Raw genomic sequence first — 17,972 nt, 5'->3', positions numbered from 1 at the left:
CAGTTAGTTGTTTAATTGTCCGCCACCGTTCACAACTGGATGTGGCAGCACTGCAGAGCTTGGAACTGATCGTTGGTCATGGGATCACTTAACTCTGTCTATTGCATGCTGCTTCCACTGTTTGGCATGCATTTAGTTCTATGTTGTAGCGTCACCAGGTTGACAGGTCATTTTTAGGTATGCCTGGTGCTGCTCCTGGCATGCCCTCCTGCACTCTTCTCTGAAGATGGTTAATCTTTGGAATTCTCTTCCCTAGAGAGCAGTAGAAGCTGGGTCACGGAATATATTCAAAGCTGAGTTAGACAGATTTTGATCTACAATGGAATTGAGGGTTGTGGAGGACAGGCAGGAAAGTGGAGTTTAGGCCACAATCAGATCAGCCATGATCATCATAAATGGTAGTGCAGGCTCAAGGGGCTGAATAGTCTTCTATTATGATCTTTTGGGTTGGGGAATATACATAGAGGGTGCAATTTAGGGAGGAATGGCCTAATCCTTTAATTTCTTGTGTTAACTGTTTCCACAATCACTCGATCAGATCAAAGCTGTGCAGCCCTGCCACATCCAGTCGTGATTGGTGGCGGACAATTAAACCACTAACCGGAGAAGGAGGCTCCAAAAACATGCCCATCCTCAATAATGGGGGAGCTCAGCATGTCCGTGCAAAAGACAAGGCTGAAGCATTTGCAACCATCTTCAGCCAGAAGTACTGAATGGATGTTCTATCTGTGCCTCATCCTGCCTCATAGGTGCTCAGACAGCTCGATTCACTCCACTTGATATCGAGAAACGGCTGAAGGCACTGGTTACAGCAAAGACTATGGGCCCTGGCAATATCCCAGCTATGCGCTCCCGGAGTAGCCACGTCCCAAGCCAAGCTGTTCCACTGCAGCTACAACACTGGCATCTACCTGAAAATGTGGAAAATGTCCAGTTATGTCCTGTCCACAGAAAGCAGGACAAATCCTGTCTGGCCAATTACTGCCCCATTAGTCTAATCTAGATGAGCAAAGTGATGGAAGATGCTGTCGACGGTGCTATCAAACTGCACTTACACAGCAACAACTTGCTGACTTGTGCTTTTTTTTGGGATCCCCCAGGGCCACTGGGCTCCAGACATCGTTACAACCTTGGTCCAAACATGGCCAAAAGAGCTGAATTCAAGAGGTGCGAGAGACTGCTCTTGACATCAAGGCAGTATTTGACAGAGTGCGGCATCAATGAACCCTAGCAGAATTGGTGGGAGGGGGGTCATGGGGTTGGGTGGGGGAAAGCTCTGCACTGTTTGGAGTCATACCTAGCGCAAAGGAAGGTGGTGGTTTTTGTTGGAGGCCAGTAGTCTCAGGCTACTGTCATGGGCCCAAACACCTTCAGCTGCTTCAACGACCTTCTCTCTCATATAAAGTCAGAAGTGGGGATCTTCAGTGATGATTGCACATTGTTCACCACCATTCGCAGCTGCTCATACTGAAGCAGTCCGTGTTCGCATGCAGCGAGGCCTGGATAACTTTCAAGTTTGGGCTGATGAGTGCTGAAAACATTTGCGCCACACAAGTGCCAAGGAATGACCACCTCAAACAACAGAGAATCTAACCATCTCCCCATGACCTTCAAAGGCATTACCATTGCTGGGGGTTTTACCTTTGTCTAAAACTTAACAGGACCAGCCGTATAAATATTGTGGCTACAAGAGCAGGCCAGAGGCTTAGAATTCTGTGGTAAGTAACTTTCCTCCTGACTCCCTAAGACATGCCCACCATCTACAAGGCACAAGTCAGGAGTGTGATCGAATATTTTTCACTTGCCTTGATGATCACAGCTCCAGCAGCACTCAACAAACTCAACACCATCCAAGACACAGCAGCCTGCTTGATTGGCACCTCATCCACCATCTTAGATATTCGCTCCCTGCACACAGTGGCAGCAAGTGTGTACCACTGCAAGATACATTGCAGCAACTCGCCAAGGCTCCTTCAACAGCATCTTCGACCTCTACCACCTAGAAGGACAAGGGCAGGAGACACAAAGGAACACCACCAACTGCAAATTCCCTTCCAAGTCGCGCACTATCCTGACTTGGAACTATATCGCCATTCCTTCGCTGTCACTGTATCAAAATACTGGAACTCCCTCCCTAATGTCATTGTGGGTTTACCTACACTCGATGGACTGCAGTGGTTCAAGAAGGCGGCTCACCACCTTCTCAAGGGAAATTAGGGATGGGCAATAAACTGGCTTCGTCAGTGATGCTCAAATCCCAAGAACTACTTAAATTCAATTAAAAGCATTTTTTTTTTACTAGTGGCTAAATTAGTATGACATGACCTATATTTTTGTCCTTGCATGGATACTATATTCTAGGTTTTACTTTGCTGCATTCTTCTCACTTCTCAGTTTGCTTGTTTACTTGGCTGGCCTTTTCTTTGCCTGTTTTTCATATAGAAGACCATTAAACTCTAATTCCAGCGTAACAATATATTTGAGGTATTTCTTATGAAAGTTTATCATGGTCAACCTATTAATTTTGTACTGAAACAAAAATTCTCTTGCTTCCAGGTATTCATGTAGTGGAAAATTCTGGCTTGCCTAAAGGCTGCGTTCTTTCTCGGATCCTTCAAGTGCAGAAGCTTGATATGATGGACATTGATGGAATCTATCCTTTATACCTGAGAGTTCAACAGCATATAGAGGAATTTCCAAAAGACAGGTTTACTGGATTTGTTAAGTAATTTAATTCTAGGAGTGTATAGAAGGAGGGATGGAGTAATATATTCCATGGCTTTTTGCTACTAAAATGTAACACGTCCACAGTTCAGTTATACTTCACAATATTAGGCGTTGGATGAGTTGACTAGATATGTTACCTTTTACAATCCCAGAAAATATTGGATGGGGGAGGAAAGACTGTCTGGATGAGACGAAGTTGTCAGTTAAGTCCTTCAGAGTTTAATTATTTTTCTCATATTTTTCTTTTTTGCTAGTGGGTGTTTTTTTAACATAGTTTTAGCAGAAGACACTTCTGCTCTGGACTACAATGGTTACACCGTAAGGCTCAACTTCTGTCTTTGTTCTATTCTTTTCTAATATTTAAAGTAACTTTAATCAGTTTACAGCCGTTCCCTTACCAGTGGTGTGATTGAGAGACTTCAGTCTCCTGCTGAGCCTCTGGTTGGTGTTACGACTGCGATGGGAGCAACGCTGTCAATTCAGTCCTGTCACTCCACAGGTTGCAGCATATTAAAGTTTTCCCATCCAACTGGAAAACAGTCAAATTAAACACACTAATAACCCCCAGAATAAAACAGATCAAAGCAGGTATCTTTAGACAACAACAAATTAACTAACTATTTATTAAAACTAAATCTTAAACGCTATTAAGATAAACTTGTGTCTAAAGACCTCATAACTTCTAACTCCCCCATTCTCTCTCATACACTCAAAAATAACAGTAGAAACGGTTTTTAAAAGTGGTGTTTTTAAAGATTAGCTGTTTCTTAAGAACAAACAAACAAGTAAGTCTTTGTGGGTTATGTTCCTAATGAATGATATATTCTAATGTGGAAATCATCAAATCCTACTCTAAGTCTTCACTTGTATTTGAAGCAGTGTCTTTTTGATAGGCATTCAAACTCTTTGGCTGCAACAGGCATCAACAGTTCCTTCAGCAATACCAAATGGTCTTTTAAAAGGGTTCTTTCCTCTTGAGTCAATTAATTTGGTCTGAAGCTCCTTGTAGAATTTCTGCTGAAAGAGAATGGACAGCTCTTTTCTCTTCAGTGCGCTTTGTTGGTGAGTCTGGTTCAGATTGGTTTTTTCCAGTTTTACACAGTCAAATCGGAACATTATACCATGTGACCCCTCTCTCCTGCTGTGGCCTAGGGTAACAAGTGCAGCTGGCACACTGTGTCTCAGAAAATCCAAAACTTCTCTCCCTGTCTTAAAGGCGCACTGTTTTTAACAGTTTTAAAGGCATGCTGCTTTAATCCGAAGAGAAAAATAATACAAGTCTGTGACACTGGCTACTGCTTTTTCAGCATCCGTCTGTTGCTGGCCAGAAAATCACTCTCCTGGGCTAAAGAACAAACCTCTGCTGCTTCTGGATTTTATGGTGTCCTCCAACTTTGCCATCTTTCTGATTCTGAAACTGTGTCTGTACACCACCTGCATCCTCATTCCCACAAAAATACCTCCATCAATGCAGCCTCCGATACTCCAACCTCAAATAGCTTCTGGGCTTCCCCTATCTCTCAACTCTGACAACAGCTTGTCTGCTGCATGCTGAATCCACCCTACCTATGTTGTTATCCCACCACGGGACCTCAAACTTGGACTCTGGACTCCTTTCTATGGCTCCTATCTATTTCTTATTTCCCATTTACCATCAGGTTTTTATGTATCCTAATTTTTATGAAACCAGGGCTATGCATCTTGAGTTGAGTCCTTTCCCGTGTTAATTTGGGCTGCCGCTCTGAACCCGAAACTATCACACTCTTTCCACTTTTTATTGACGGCTTATCTCTTTACCCTTCCTAGATCCCTTGTCATGTCTCCTTGACCTTTCTGCTCTCCTGCCGTTGTCCCAGCTTGACTCCCTCTTAGATAAGTCTACAGCTTTCCTCTGTTAATGAGCCCTTCAGAAGATGCCGAGTGCTGGCTCATTATGAACAGTAATCCCAATTTCCCTATCCTACTACTCCATCGATCTTCCCACCCAGTGTGGCCGCTGGGAACTAATCTTGACAATCTCCTTCTTATCTAACTCACCCCTCCCACTGCTGACCCTGTGTACTCTACCAGTGGATCAGCTGTCAGTGCCCCTCCAGGTGTCTATCTCCAGATGTCCATTCACTTGTGAACAAAGCACTTGCAATCCATGAACTTGTTGAGGAAGATTGCATCAACATCATGGCCTTAACAGAAAGCTGGCTAAGGGGTGATGACACTGTTTCCCCTTAATGAAACCTCGCCGCCTGGCTATATCTTCCACCACATGTCAAAACGGTTGCGGTAGCGGTGTGGCACTTATCAGAACACACCTTGGCCTGACCCCCTATTTGAGCACCTCACTTTGTTCTACCTCTCTCGCCTTGCATTCAAAATCATTGTTCTCTATCCCCCCGCCAAGTATGATAAATTCTCTTGGAGATATTTTCATTATTTTCCTCTTAGCCTCTGCACCGAATGACTTCTCATTCTCAGTGATTTCAACCTCCATCTCAACTTAGAATGCTCTCCATCGTGCTCTCCTGAGTTCACTGCCCTCTTCCTCCCTAAATCTCATCCTTCCTGTAAACATCCCAACCCATAATATCATAAGAAATAGGAGCAGGAGAAGTCTATTAGGCCCCTCCAGCCTGCACCGCCATTCAATAAGATCATGACTGATCTGATTGTGGCCTAAACTCCCCTTTCCTGCCTGTCCCCCATAACCCTTGATTTCCTTGTAGATCAAAAATCTATCCAATTCGGCCATGAATATATTTAATGACCCTGCCTCCACTGCTCCCTGGGGAAGATAATTTTGAAGATTTAATGACCCTCAGAAGAAATTCCTCCTCATCTGTCTTAAATGGGAGATCCCTTATTTTGAAATTGTGCCCCTAGATCTAGATTGCCCCACAAGGGAAAACATTCTTTCAGCATCTATTCTGTTAAGCCCCCTTAGAATCTTGTGCTTCAATAAGATCACCTCTCGTTCTTCTAAATTCCAATGAGCATAGGCCCAACCTGCTTAACCTTTCCTCATAAACAACCCCTTCTCCCAGGAATCAACCTAGTCAACCTTTTCTGAACTGCTTCCAATGCAAGTGTATCCCTCAAGTAAGGAGACCAATACTGTACACAGTACACTAGGTGCGGTCTCACAATACCCTGCGCAGTTGTAGCAATACCTCCCTACTCCATCCCCCATGCAATAAAGGCCAGCATTCCATTTGTCTTCCTAATTACTTGCTATATCTGCATGCTAACTTTCTATGATTTCTGAACAAGGACTCTTAGATCCCTCTATGCAGCATTCTGCTGTTTCTCTCCATTTAAATCTGCTTTTTTATTCTTCCTGCCAAAGTAGATCACCTCACATTTTCCCACATTATACTCCATCTGCCAGAATTTCTGCCACTCACTTAACCCATCTATATATCCTTTTGAAGACTCTGTCCTTCTCACACCAAGATTTCCTACCTGTCTTTGTCAGCAAATTTGGCTGCAATACACTCAGTTACTTCATCCAAGTCATTAATATATATTATAAATGGTTGAGGCCCCAGCATTGATCCCTGTGGCACTCCAGTAGTTAGTTTGCTAACCTGAAAATGCTCCATTTATCCTGACTCTGCTTCTTGTTAGTTAGCCAGTCCTCTATCCATGCAAAAATATTGCCCCAGCACCATGGACTTTTACCTTGTGTAGTACCATTTTATGTGGCATCTTTTATTGCATGCCTTTTGGAAGTCCAAATACATTACATCTACTGGTTCTCCTTCATCCACCCTGCTTGTTACATCCTCAAAGAACTCTAATAAATTTGTCAAACACCATTATCCTTTTGTACGATCAGGCAGAGTCAACATGATTTTATGATTTTCCAAATGTCCTGCTACTAAATAATGGATTCTAGCATTTTCCCAATGACATGTTAGGCTATGGCCCTCATCTCTGCTCCCTTAAAGGACTTAGACTTGAAAGGATATGGTGGACGGTTGGTTTGGCCATCCAGTGCCAGATCTGGTTGGACCACTAAATACTATCGGGTCCTGCTTTCATCTTGGAATGTAACGATCACCCCAACTACTTTTCTCGACTGCAAACCATCATCTTAAACCTCTCTCCCATCCACCCTTACCTCTAACAATAAATGCGAGGAGTTCACTGACTTCTTTTGTCACTAAGATCGAACTATCTGATCAGCTGCCTCTCTGCCATGCCACTCCCTTCCACTAGCCCACTGGGCCAGACCTCTCCCCTGCCCAGTCCCTGAACTCACATTGTTCTCTAGTTTTTCTCCTATCTCCCCAAATACTCTCTCCGAGCTCCTCTTGAAACCCACCTCCTGCTCCCTTGACCTCATTCCAACTCAACTACCAACTTCTCCTGGTCCCCATATTAACCAATATGGTTAATAGTTCTCTCTCCATGTGTTGTTGCACTTTTTAAAATTTGCCTTCATCACCCCTATCAGAAAAACCTACCCTTCTTGCAAGTTACTGCCCCATCTTCAACCTCCTTTCCTCTCCAAAGCCCTTGACTTTGTTGCTGCCTCCCAAATCTATGCCCATCTTTCCCGGAACACCATGTTTGAATCCCTCCAAACAGATTTCCGCCTGCCAGAGTACCAAAACTGCTCTTATCAAAGTCACAAATTACATCTGTGACCAAGGTAAACTAGCCCTCCTCAATCTGTCTGCAGCCTTTGACAGGGTTGACCAGACCATCCTTCTCCAATGTCTCCGCTGACATTCAGCTAGGTGGGACTGCTTACGCCTGGTTCCTTTCTTAGCTATCTAATTGTAGCCAGGGGATCAGTTTCACTGGCTTCTCCTCTTGCTCCTGCACCATTACTTCTGGTGTTCCCAAGGATTTATCCCTGGCCCTCTTCTGTTTCTCATCTACATTTTGCCCTTCGGTGGAATCATCCAAAAGCACGTCATTACATTTTCATGTATATGACAGTCGGCTCTATCTCACCGACATCCTTCTCGACGACTCCACTGTTGCTAAATTATCAGACTACTTATCTGATGTCCAGTACTGGATGAGCAGAAATTTTGTTCAATTAAACATTGGGAAGACTGAAGTAAAGGTGTGCACAGGAAACCTGACCCCAGTCAGAATGCTGGAGTCGGAAGCCCGACATGACCCAGCCCGAACCCAACACTTGTTGTAGGATCCCGTCGGGCTTGGATCGGGTAGCAGGCTTTTACATTAGTACATGGATAAAGGCCTGCTACGGGTCCCGATGACATGAGTCGTGTTCGGGTCAGACTTCCGGGTCTGGCATTCGGGCTCGGTCGGGTTTCCTTTGCCCACCTTTAGACTGAAGCCATTGTTTTTGGCCTGCAATCCAAACTCTGCTTCCTAGCAACACTCTGGCAACTGTCTGAGACTTAACCAGACTGTTCATAACCTTGGTGCCATATTTGATCCTGAGATGAGTTCTCAACCACATTTACGCCATCACTTAGACTACCTATTACCACTTTGATAACATCGCCCGACTTTGTCCCTGCCTCAGCTCATCTGCTGAAACCATCATTCATGCCTTTGTTACCTCTAGACTTGACTATTCCAACGCACTGCTGGCTGGTCTCCCACATTGTACCATCCGAAAACTGCAGGTCATCCAAAACTCTGCTACCTGTGTCTTCACCTGCACCAAGTCCCATTCTCCTATCACTCCTCTGCTCGCTGACTTCGGTTGGCTCCCAGTCAAACAATCCCTTGATTTTAAAATTCTCATCCTTGTTTACAAATCCCTCCATGACCTCACTGCTCCCTATCTCCTCCAGCTCCAGGAACCCTCCAAGAATTCTGTGCTCCTCCTCCTTTTGGCCTAGTCAGTTACTAGGGGACATAGGTTTAAGGTGAGAGGGGCAAAGTTTAGAGGGGATGTGAGGCAAGTTCTTTACACAGAGGGTGGTGAGTGCCTGGAACTTGTTGCCGGGGGAGGTGGTGGAAGCAGGTACCATAGAGACGTTTAAGAGGCATCTTGACAAATACATGAATTGGATGGGAATAGAGGGATACGGACCCCGGAAGTGCAGAAGGTTTTAGTTTAGGCAGGCACCAAGATCGGCGCAGGCTTGGAGGGCCGAATGGCCTGTTCCTGTGCTGTACTGTTCTTTGTTCTCTTGAGCATCCTGGATTTTAATCATTCCATGATTTGTGGCAGTGCCTTCAGTTGCCTCGGCCCTAAGGTCTGAAATTATCTCCCGACATCTCTCCGCCTCGCTACCTTGTTTTCCTCTTTTAAGACGCTCCTTAAAACTCTTTTTGATCAATGTTTTCGACATCTGACCTAATATCTCCTTGTGTGGCTCGATGTTATATTTTGTTCTGTAATGCTCCTGTGAAGCACTCTGCATCCTTCAATTACACTAAAGGTGCTATATAAATGTTTTTAATCCACAAAAGCAGCTGAACCCAGAACCCATGTATGATTATATCATCGAGCCTCCTGTCTATACCACCTGTTTGATCAATACTTCAGAGAGAACTAAATTCTTCCCCTTCTCAATAGTGAGGTGGGGGGGGGTGGTGGCGGGTAAGAAAAAGGCAGCATAATTAATAGCTCTTTTTAATCCTTAATCCACAATTACACACACATTGTCCCAGTTTCTTTCTGGAACATACCAATTGATCTCAATTCAGCTACCTTCTTAAGAAGTCCATTCCACATAATTGTTATCCTATGGTGGGGGGGGCGATTCTCTAATTTGTTTCCTTGCTTGAGGCTTATTATGTTTTTGTGTCCTCTAGTCCTACATTCATAGAGTTAAATAGCCTGTTTATTCCTACTTCATCTATACCTTTCATGATTTTAAGTATGTATCATCTGTTTCCTCCTTCTTTGGCACAAATAAGTTTTAGTTACTTGAGGTTTTTTTTTATCCATACCTCAGCTCTGAGGTCTTGTAAAGTATCATGTTCGGTCGTCTTGGAACCATTTTAACCCATTGGAATTATTTTTGAGGTGGGGTGGTCAAGACCTTGCCATTGATGTCTGACGTCAGTATAACCTGTCCTGATTGTAGTCCCACTACCGTCTAGATGCAGATGAGTGCCTAATTTGTTGATAACTTGTCTCACACTGACCAGATGTCAGGGCGGCACAGTAGTGCAGTGGTTAGCACCGCAGCCTCAGCTCCAGCGACCCGGGTTCGGTTCTGGGTTCTACCTGTGTGGAGTTTGCAAGTTCTCCCTGTGACTGTGTTGGGTTTCCGCCGGGTGCTCCGGTTTCCTCCCACAGCCAAAGACTTGCAGGTTGATAGGTAAATTGGTCATTGTAAATTGCCCCTGGTATAGATAGGTGGTAGGAGAATTGAGAGAAGGTGGGGATGTGGTAGGGAATATGAGGTTAATGTAGGATTTATATAAATGGGTGGTTGGCACAGACTCGGTGGGCCGAAGGGCCTGTTTCAGTGCTGTATCTCTCTGACTCTCTGCTTTTATCCCCTTCTAATAGAAGACTTAAAATATGATTCCTTCATGTTTTCTACATACGTGTCTTGTTTTACTTGCTTCAGTATGCAATGCCCTACACTTATCCACAATTGGATCTGCCATTTCTCAGCCCATCTATTTAATTGATCCAATTTTCTCAATTTAGATTCTTTTCCACTTATATCTGCCAATATAATTTATGTTGTCAGGAAATGTAATGTTAGCATGAAGGCACCCTGTTCCATCTCACTTGCAAATATTTCAAACAGTAACACTCCCAGAAAACAACTTTGTGGAAAATTACTGGCTACTTAATTCCAGATGCAGCATTTTCTGCTTATCCCAATCCTCTGAATTCTCAATCCATTGAGACAGCTTATCAACTCTAAAATTTAGTAGCTATACGAGTCAGTTATATACTACTTCATCCTTAACATTGGTCCAACCGGTTAAAAAAAGCTAGTTGCGTTAATTTTGAGGTATCCCTATCTAGTATGCTCTCTTGTGAACTTAGTTGCCTGTGTATAAAAGCAAAATACTGCGGATGCTGGAAATCTGAAATAAAAAACAAGAAATGCTGGAAATACTCAGCAGGTCTGGCAGCATCTGTGGAAAGAGAAGCAGAGTTAACGTTTTGGGTCAGTGACCCTTCGGAATTAGTTCCCTGTGTGTCTTGTACTGACCACCTGAGGGTGCTCTAGGACGCTAAATCCTAAATTAATATCGTGACTGTTCTTTAAAGTTTTAGTAGGCATTCTAGCAAAGTAATATTGCTGCATCTTAACAACAGGGTCAATTAACATTTCAGAGTTGTGAAAATAATGTAGTTTAGATGGAAGAATAATCAAATGTTCCGAGGATGGCAATGTTCTCAGATGTTTTAGTATGTTAGATTCCAAAGTGTGAACATTTCTAAAATTCTGAGCAGGCACCACTGAAGCTAACGTAACGTTATGTGCTGTGCTAATGTTCCAGTAACCAGTTAGTGTGCACTACTGCTTTTTAAATACTTGTCTGTGCAGCATTTGAAAAAGTACTTGCTGAATAAGCTACTTAACAAAACATTTATCCTTCTTGCTATTTTGGAATAAAAGTTCCTTTTTATATTTATTTATTGCAGCCTTTGTTTAACCAGAATTGTGGGCTGGCTTGGTAGAAAGGCATTTTTCAAGTTTTACCTATTAATACTGGCCCTGTTTTGACAGCCAGAACCACGCAACAGCATGTGGATACATTTCTACACAGGAAAGCCAGGGCGGCGCAGTGGTTAGCACCGTAGCCTCACAGCTCCAGCGATCCGGGTTCAATTCTGGGTACTGCCTGTGTGGAGTTTGCAAGTTCTCCCTGTGTCTGCGTGGGTTTCCTCCGGGTGCTCCGGTTTCCTCCCACATGCCAAAGACTTGCAGGTTGATAGGTTAATTGGCCATTGTAAAAATTTGCCCCTAGTATAGGTAGGTGGTAGGGAAATATAGGGACAGGTGGGGATGTGGTAGGAAACATGGCATTAGTGTAGGATTGGTATAGATGGGTGGTTGATGGTCGGCATGGACTCGGTGGGCCGAAGGGCCTGTTTCAGTGCTGTATCTCTTTAAAAAAAAAACTAAATACCCAGTCAAAACTGGGATTCTCGTGCTGGTCATAATTGTTTTTGCTTACTAGATATCTGTAAAAGTGTTTAAGATTAAACCAGATTTAGGCCTCCCCTTCCACCTGGGTGGAAATCTGTAGACACTTTTTAAACAGTGGATGAGGTTGCTACAGGATACCCTCATTACAGTAAAGCATGTTTCAGTGCATCATCAATTTTAGATATTGACAGAAATTGCTGTCTTTGAACTGACACTCTGCTTCTAAATTAATACTGATTATTTCCTTTGAGATGTGTAACAACTAGTTGGATATTTAAAACTACATAAAGATTGTAATTTCCCCTTCTATTAGAGATGCGCACATATACAGCTTGCCATTGACCATTGTGCTTGTGAGGCTAGACATGGCATCAGATCTGTGCCTTGTTGTCATCTGGCATAGCTTTTTGTTTGTGTTGCTTTTCATGCCTCGCTTCCCCCCCCCCCCCCCCTGCCCAAATTACTTCAGGGGTCACCCAACACTGATCAGGAACAGAAATGTGGCCCTTCCCCCTCCAAAATCAAGGTTCAAGTCCAATCAAATCACCCCAGCTGGGACTAGTTTAGAAACTTTCCAGTTATACATTCCCTTATGAATGAGATATTGTGGAAGGTTCCATTCCCTATTTAGTTGTCTTGGTTGAGAGAGGCTGTAAACATGGACTATGATTTAATATAAAATTTCATTGTGCAGTTTCAATTTATGTAACTGTTTCCATTTTTCCCTGTGTAGAAGTAGGTTGCATTTAGATGGCCCTTATAATGAATCCTTTTATGAAAGTCTATCAGATGGCCATTCACAAGATGATGAAACAGTGGACTATGCAGCCCGAAAGGTAAAACTGGTTAAAGGTTAATTTTTTTCATGAGCATATTAATGAAATGCAGATTATATCAAAAAAGACTAATTAATCATTGTTCAAAACATATTGATCTAGAACTGTGTACCATTCTGTTAATTTAATTGCATTTGTGTCAAAATGTTATCTTGACAAATATCAAGATTTAAATGAATGAAGAAGTATTAAGTCACAATTGGCAGCTATTTTCTAATTTGAGGGAGTTCCCTTATCAGCTGTTACCATCAGTTGGTGGGAAATGTGAACAAGCATCCATGGGACCCATATTCATAAGAACTTGAAAAGCCAAACTCTGGCTATCCAGCATTTGAGTCTTCTATTACATTACACCAATTTAGAGTAATAAAAACTGGAAATGCTCAACAGGTTAGGCAGCATTTGTGGAGAAAGTTAAAACTTCATGTCATCTGACCCATTGAGCAGCTTATTTTCTTTTAAATTTCCAGTATCCATAGTATTTTGCTTTTTAACCAGTGGTTTCATGTGACCTTAAATTTGTTTTTCTTTATTTGCACTTGGGTAGGCACCAAGTCAGTGTGTCTCATGTTGTGGGTATTCCTTAGGTCTGGCAGTCGTGTACTATATCTAAAATTCCTAAACAAAATTTATTCCATCTGCATTTTGTCAGTTATGCCTAGTGGAACCTTCATGCAGTAACTGTAATGAAGCAAAGCACTGACTTTAGAGTAAATTCACTCATTAATCTGTTCAGAACTTCATACAGAAATAATGCACCAAGTTTGGTATATGTTTTTGGCGGTGGCGCAGATTACTTCCAGCTGCGTTTCATTTTAAAGTGCACAACTTTTAGGTAGAACAAATTATTACGGACAGGTGGGAAATGGTGTGGCTGTTTCCACTGGTTGCCTTCCAACTGACCACAGATGGTGTTTTTGTTTAAACTGCCCCTGTGTTTTGTTAGCCAAATAAACAGACAGTGACAGGTTTTCTTGAGTTTAAAACAGAAGAACAATAATCGACCAAAGTGTTCGCAACACCACCCACGCACGCATTCATACACTCGTGCACGCTCAATAAAAGAGTAAGCAGCGTTCAGAGTTCAAGGTGTAAAAGTCTGCTGCTTTCAGGAAAAACCTGTGGAATCCTCTTGGAAGTTTTTAAAGCTGCCGGCCTATTTGGTGGCTGTCTTGCCCTTGCTGGGTTGCTGAAGTCTCCTGGCAGCCAACACTTCAGTTTGAAGACGGTGCTGGTATTTCTTTGTTCAATTTTCACAGGTGGGGGAGTTGTTCAAAAGGCACTCTTGTTTCTCTGCTGCAGTTGGTTGCCAGTTTGTCTAGGTATGGTTCAACTGTCTTAGCTGGAATTGATCTCTCTCTCAGCCATGTGCTGGAGTTCAAGATGGCTTTCAATGTTCTCTCTGTGGCTGGAGATCTGAGTGATGATCTGATATTCTGATGATTTGCTTTGTTCTCCCAAAAAGGTTACCTTTAAAGGTAAATTCATAGTTTTGCCTATGTGCTTCTGATTTCAGTCCATTTTGATAAAATGAGGGATGTTCACACTTTAGTGTAGTGATTGTAGTTGGAGATGGAGAGTCTGCTAATGCCTGTTTTAGCTCACTTTGTGGATTGAGTCATAGGCTCTCATCCATGTGTGATGAGCTGTTTAATTTCAATGCAGACATGATGAGTTTTAGTTCTAGCAGACATGATTGTGTTTTTCAGTGCAGAAGGTATGTCATGTGACTTTGTCCTCCATCTTGTTGAAGGCAAGTATACCAGTCTTTTTAAATTGCTTTTTTGCAATTTAAACTCTTTGGTTTATTTTATTACTTCCATCACTGTACTTCCTGTGACAAAATCCAGTCCTCATGTTATGGATGTGTCTACATTGAGGGGGCGTGGGTGGGTAGGATTGAGGGAGGTGTAGAACAAGGAGGCTGAGAAGTAGTAGTTTAGCCATGCCTGCATTGAGGCTGCCCAGTGTTGGTAAATGAGATTCTGTTACCCAGTATGCTGTTGTACTGCCATGTTGTACATTTTAATAGAAATTATTGAACATCTGTACCAGTGTTACATTGGGATGTAAGTGTAAGCATTTTTAAAATGAAGAATGTCTGGGAGTATATCTTCACTCATCTGTTGATACTGTGCAGAAGGGAGATGTGTAAATAGATTGGTCTTGGTGTGCAAGATATGGCACCTGTGTGTTTGATAATTCTTGTCCCTTAGTTGACCAAAGCCAGATCACAAATGCAGTATAAATATATCTAGGAAACCAGCAGCTTGTTGGAACTGACCTAGGAAGGATAGAGCCCTGAAGCCATTGTATTCCCTATTCAGATTGGGGTAACATGTATCTTTTCATGCTGTTGATAGTCATTGGAAGAACCATCAGTTTTGAGCTTGATTATCTGGTTTCCAAAACCATTAGACTCCATCTTTAGAGAGACTACACCAGGTAGGAGGTGAGTAGAGGCTCAGTACTCACTTATTGACTGCTGTTAAAATGACAGGGTTCTGTACCATATGATCTTTAAATTTTAAAGGAAACAAAGCACCAGGGTTTATTTCTAGAGGATTAGAATTGAAAAGTAAAGAAATCGTGCTAAATTTGTATCGAACCTTGGTTGGATCATACCTGGATTACTGCATTATGGTCAGGTGACGAAGGGTCAAAGGGCTCCCCTATTTTCACCCTCCTTGTTTGACCACAATGGATTTATTTATTTTCATGTGGAAATAATTGCGAATTCAGTGAGTGTTTAATTGTGTCTGCGCTGTGACCATAAGAGCCAATTGGGCAGATTTTCTCGAGTTTAACAAAGAAGGTTGAAAGCCTTATTGTACTTAAACTGATCTAAGTAAAATAATATATGTTGCAACTTCCTTTTTTCATACACTTGTTTTTATATTTTTTTTAATATATCTATCTCTATCTCTCACTCACGCACACACACTACAGAGTGGGGAAGGATAGATTAGTTGAATGAGAGTCAAGAAAAATAAAAGGGGTATATAGTCTGTGGACATGGCTGGCTTCAGGCTGAATTTGGCAGTCATATGACTTTCCTTTGGTTTTTTGGCTTCCAGTTTGGAGAAGTGAACGGCTGATTCCGTGGTTCTCCGGGAGGCGGCAATGCGGCTTATTTCTTTGGGTGGGGAGGGCGGAGGGGGGTCTCTGTTCTTTCCGGAACCTTTTCCAACTACATAGCTCCACCCTCGGGCTTATGTAATCACAATGAGCATCGATTGGTGAACAGACTAACAATCAAACACTGATCAATTAAACGACTGAACACTACAGTCTGCAGCAGAGGATATGCTGAGGTGGTCATCATGAAGGGTTCGAAGCTTGCAGGGTTTGAGTGTTTCATCTTCAGTTTAATATCCAGGTTTCTGACTGGTGGTTTTAAAAAAAATTATCATTCAACATAGCATTTTTTCGTGACCCCTCTATATCTTGCAAAATGAAATGTAATGACAGCAATTCATGATAAGGTTGTAAAATAAAAAGAATCTGCACACATTCATCCTCAAACACTCACTTATTAATCTCTCTCTACCGTATCTATGCTGTGGTTTAGTTGTCATCCAGGATGATTCTGTGCTGAGTTAGACTCTGGGTAAAGCATCAGATATCACGTTGTTTTTCCCTGCAATGTGGGTAATCTTTAGGTGGTAAGGTAGCAAAAGCAGGCTCCATCGAAACAGTCTTTCATTCTGGGTTTTGAATTTTCCACAGTTGTCCAAGGATTGTGGTCAGTATAAGCTACAGTGACTCTATATCCATTTCGGACATATACTTCAAAGTGCTTGAGAGCCGGTAAAAGTCCCAGAGTTTTCTTTTCCATACTAGAGTATCTATTTTGATGACTATTTCTCCAAGAAATTAAACAAACTGGTCTCTCGATGCCTGACTCTTAACCTTTTGTTCCTCCACGTTTGTTTTAATGGAAGGGGAAAGCAAGTTTTTGAACTCCTCGAGGAGGATCACTTCTCTGAGGTTTTCTTAAGTGGGCTGTATCTTCAGTGCCTGTATCCATCGGTCGAAAGCCACTTGCATAACCCTTTCAAACTCTAAGTTTGTTCAGGCTGTTTTTTGGAGAGTTTGGAATTTTTAGCGGTATGCCTCCAGTATCAGATCATATGCGCACAGGATAGCTTTTTTGGTCATCACATAGTTTGATGAACTCTTATCAGACAATAGGGAATAAACCTCGTGGGCTTTTCCGCTTAATTTTCTTTGCAGCAGTGGGTTCCAGCCTTCTGCTGGCCACTTCAAGCTTTTCAAATGAGATGAAAAATGCTTCCACATCCCCCTCATCAAACTTTGGTATTAATTGGAAGAACTTTTGAGATCGGCACTCAGTACTGAGCTAGGGGTAGTTCTCACATTAGTGATGCCTTCACTGGGTATATTGGGTCTTCCCCTGCTCAATTCGAGCTGCCTTAACTCTCTTTCCTCCCTCTCCTTCTGGAAAGCTCTTTCTTTCTCCCTTTCCTGGAATTCTCTCTCTCTTGCTCCTGTTCCCCCCTCACCCTCCCTTTCCTTTTTTTCTTTCTTGGAATTCTAGTTCTAGTCTCTGCTGTTCCAGCTGCGTCTTGGCTGATGCTATTCTGTCCGTTTCAGATTCTATGCCTGTCCCCAGTTCTTCAGTTTCAAAATGGTTGGCCACATGTTTCCAGGTTTCGGGTTTCCTAGCTTTTGGGTGGATATTTATTTCTCATTGCCTAGCTATACTTCCTAACTCTTCAACGGATATGGATTTTAAACTGTCTCAAGTTACTTCACTCTGTTGTATGAAGGTACTGGCCTCAAATGGGGACATTTTCGTACTCCAGTACTGAACCACAAGAAAACCTGTATTGAGGTTTTAAAAATTATTCCTGGACATCAATTTGGCTTTCTCGTTTGTCTTTGGGTTTGATCCTGGACAAGCCCCCAAATTTCTACTACGATCGGGTGAGGAGGGGTTCAAGGGCTCCCCTCTTTTCCCTCTCCTTTGACCACAACAGGTTTATTTTCTTTTCAAAGTGGATATATTTGCTAATTCAGTGAGTGTTTCTGTTTATGCGCCATAGTCATCAAAAGAGCCAGTCAGAAGGTTTTCTCGAGTTTAACAAAGAGGTTAGCTTTATTGTACTTAAACCGATCGAAGTAAAATTATAAATTACGCTCCAACTTTCACACACAAAGAGGTTACAGAGTGGGGAAGGATAGATTGGTTACATTAGAATCCAGAGAAATAAAAGGGGTATACAGAGGATGGTGACTCGGCTGGCTTCAGGCTGAGTTCGATGGTTGCGCGACTTTGGATGGTTCTTTGACTTCCAGTTTGAGATTTGGTCAGTTGTTTCTG

At 42.5% G+C, this 17,972-nt stretch overlaps 1 protein-coding gene across 5 annotated transcripts in view; it reads left to right on the top strand.

The window, feature by feature from the left end:
• The window catches only part of ippk (inositol 1,3,4,5,6-pentakisphosphate 2-kinase), a 102,244-nt gene that overhangs the window by 69,197 nt on the left and 15,075 nt on the right, over positions 1-17,972 (top strand). For all 5 annotated transcript variants that reach the window (XM_068051883.1, XM_068051886.1, XM_068051884.1 and 2 more), the window contains exons 10-11: positions 2,557-2,707; positions 12,523-12,625. In XM_068051883.1, the coding sequence (XP_067907984.1) occupies positions 2,557-2,707; positions 12,523-12,625 (254 nt within the window). The remainder of the gene's footprint in view (positions 1-2,556; positions 2,708-12,522; positions 12,626-17,972) is intronic.

This window comes from Heterodontus francisci, chromosome 19 (assembly GCF_036365525.1).
Source record: "Heterodontus francisci isolate sHetFra1 chromosome 19, sHetFra1.hap1, whole genome shotgun sequence".
Lineage (NCBI taxonomy): Eukaryota > Metazoa > Chordata > Chondrichthyes > Heterodontiformes > Heterodontidae > Heterodontus > Heterodontus francisci.
This window is presented reverse-complemented; position numbering and strand designations above follow the sequence as displayed.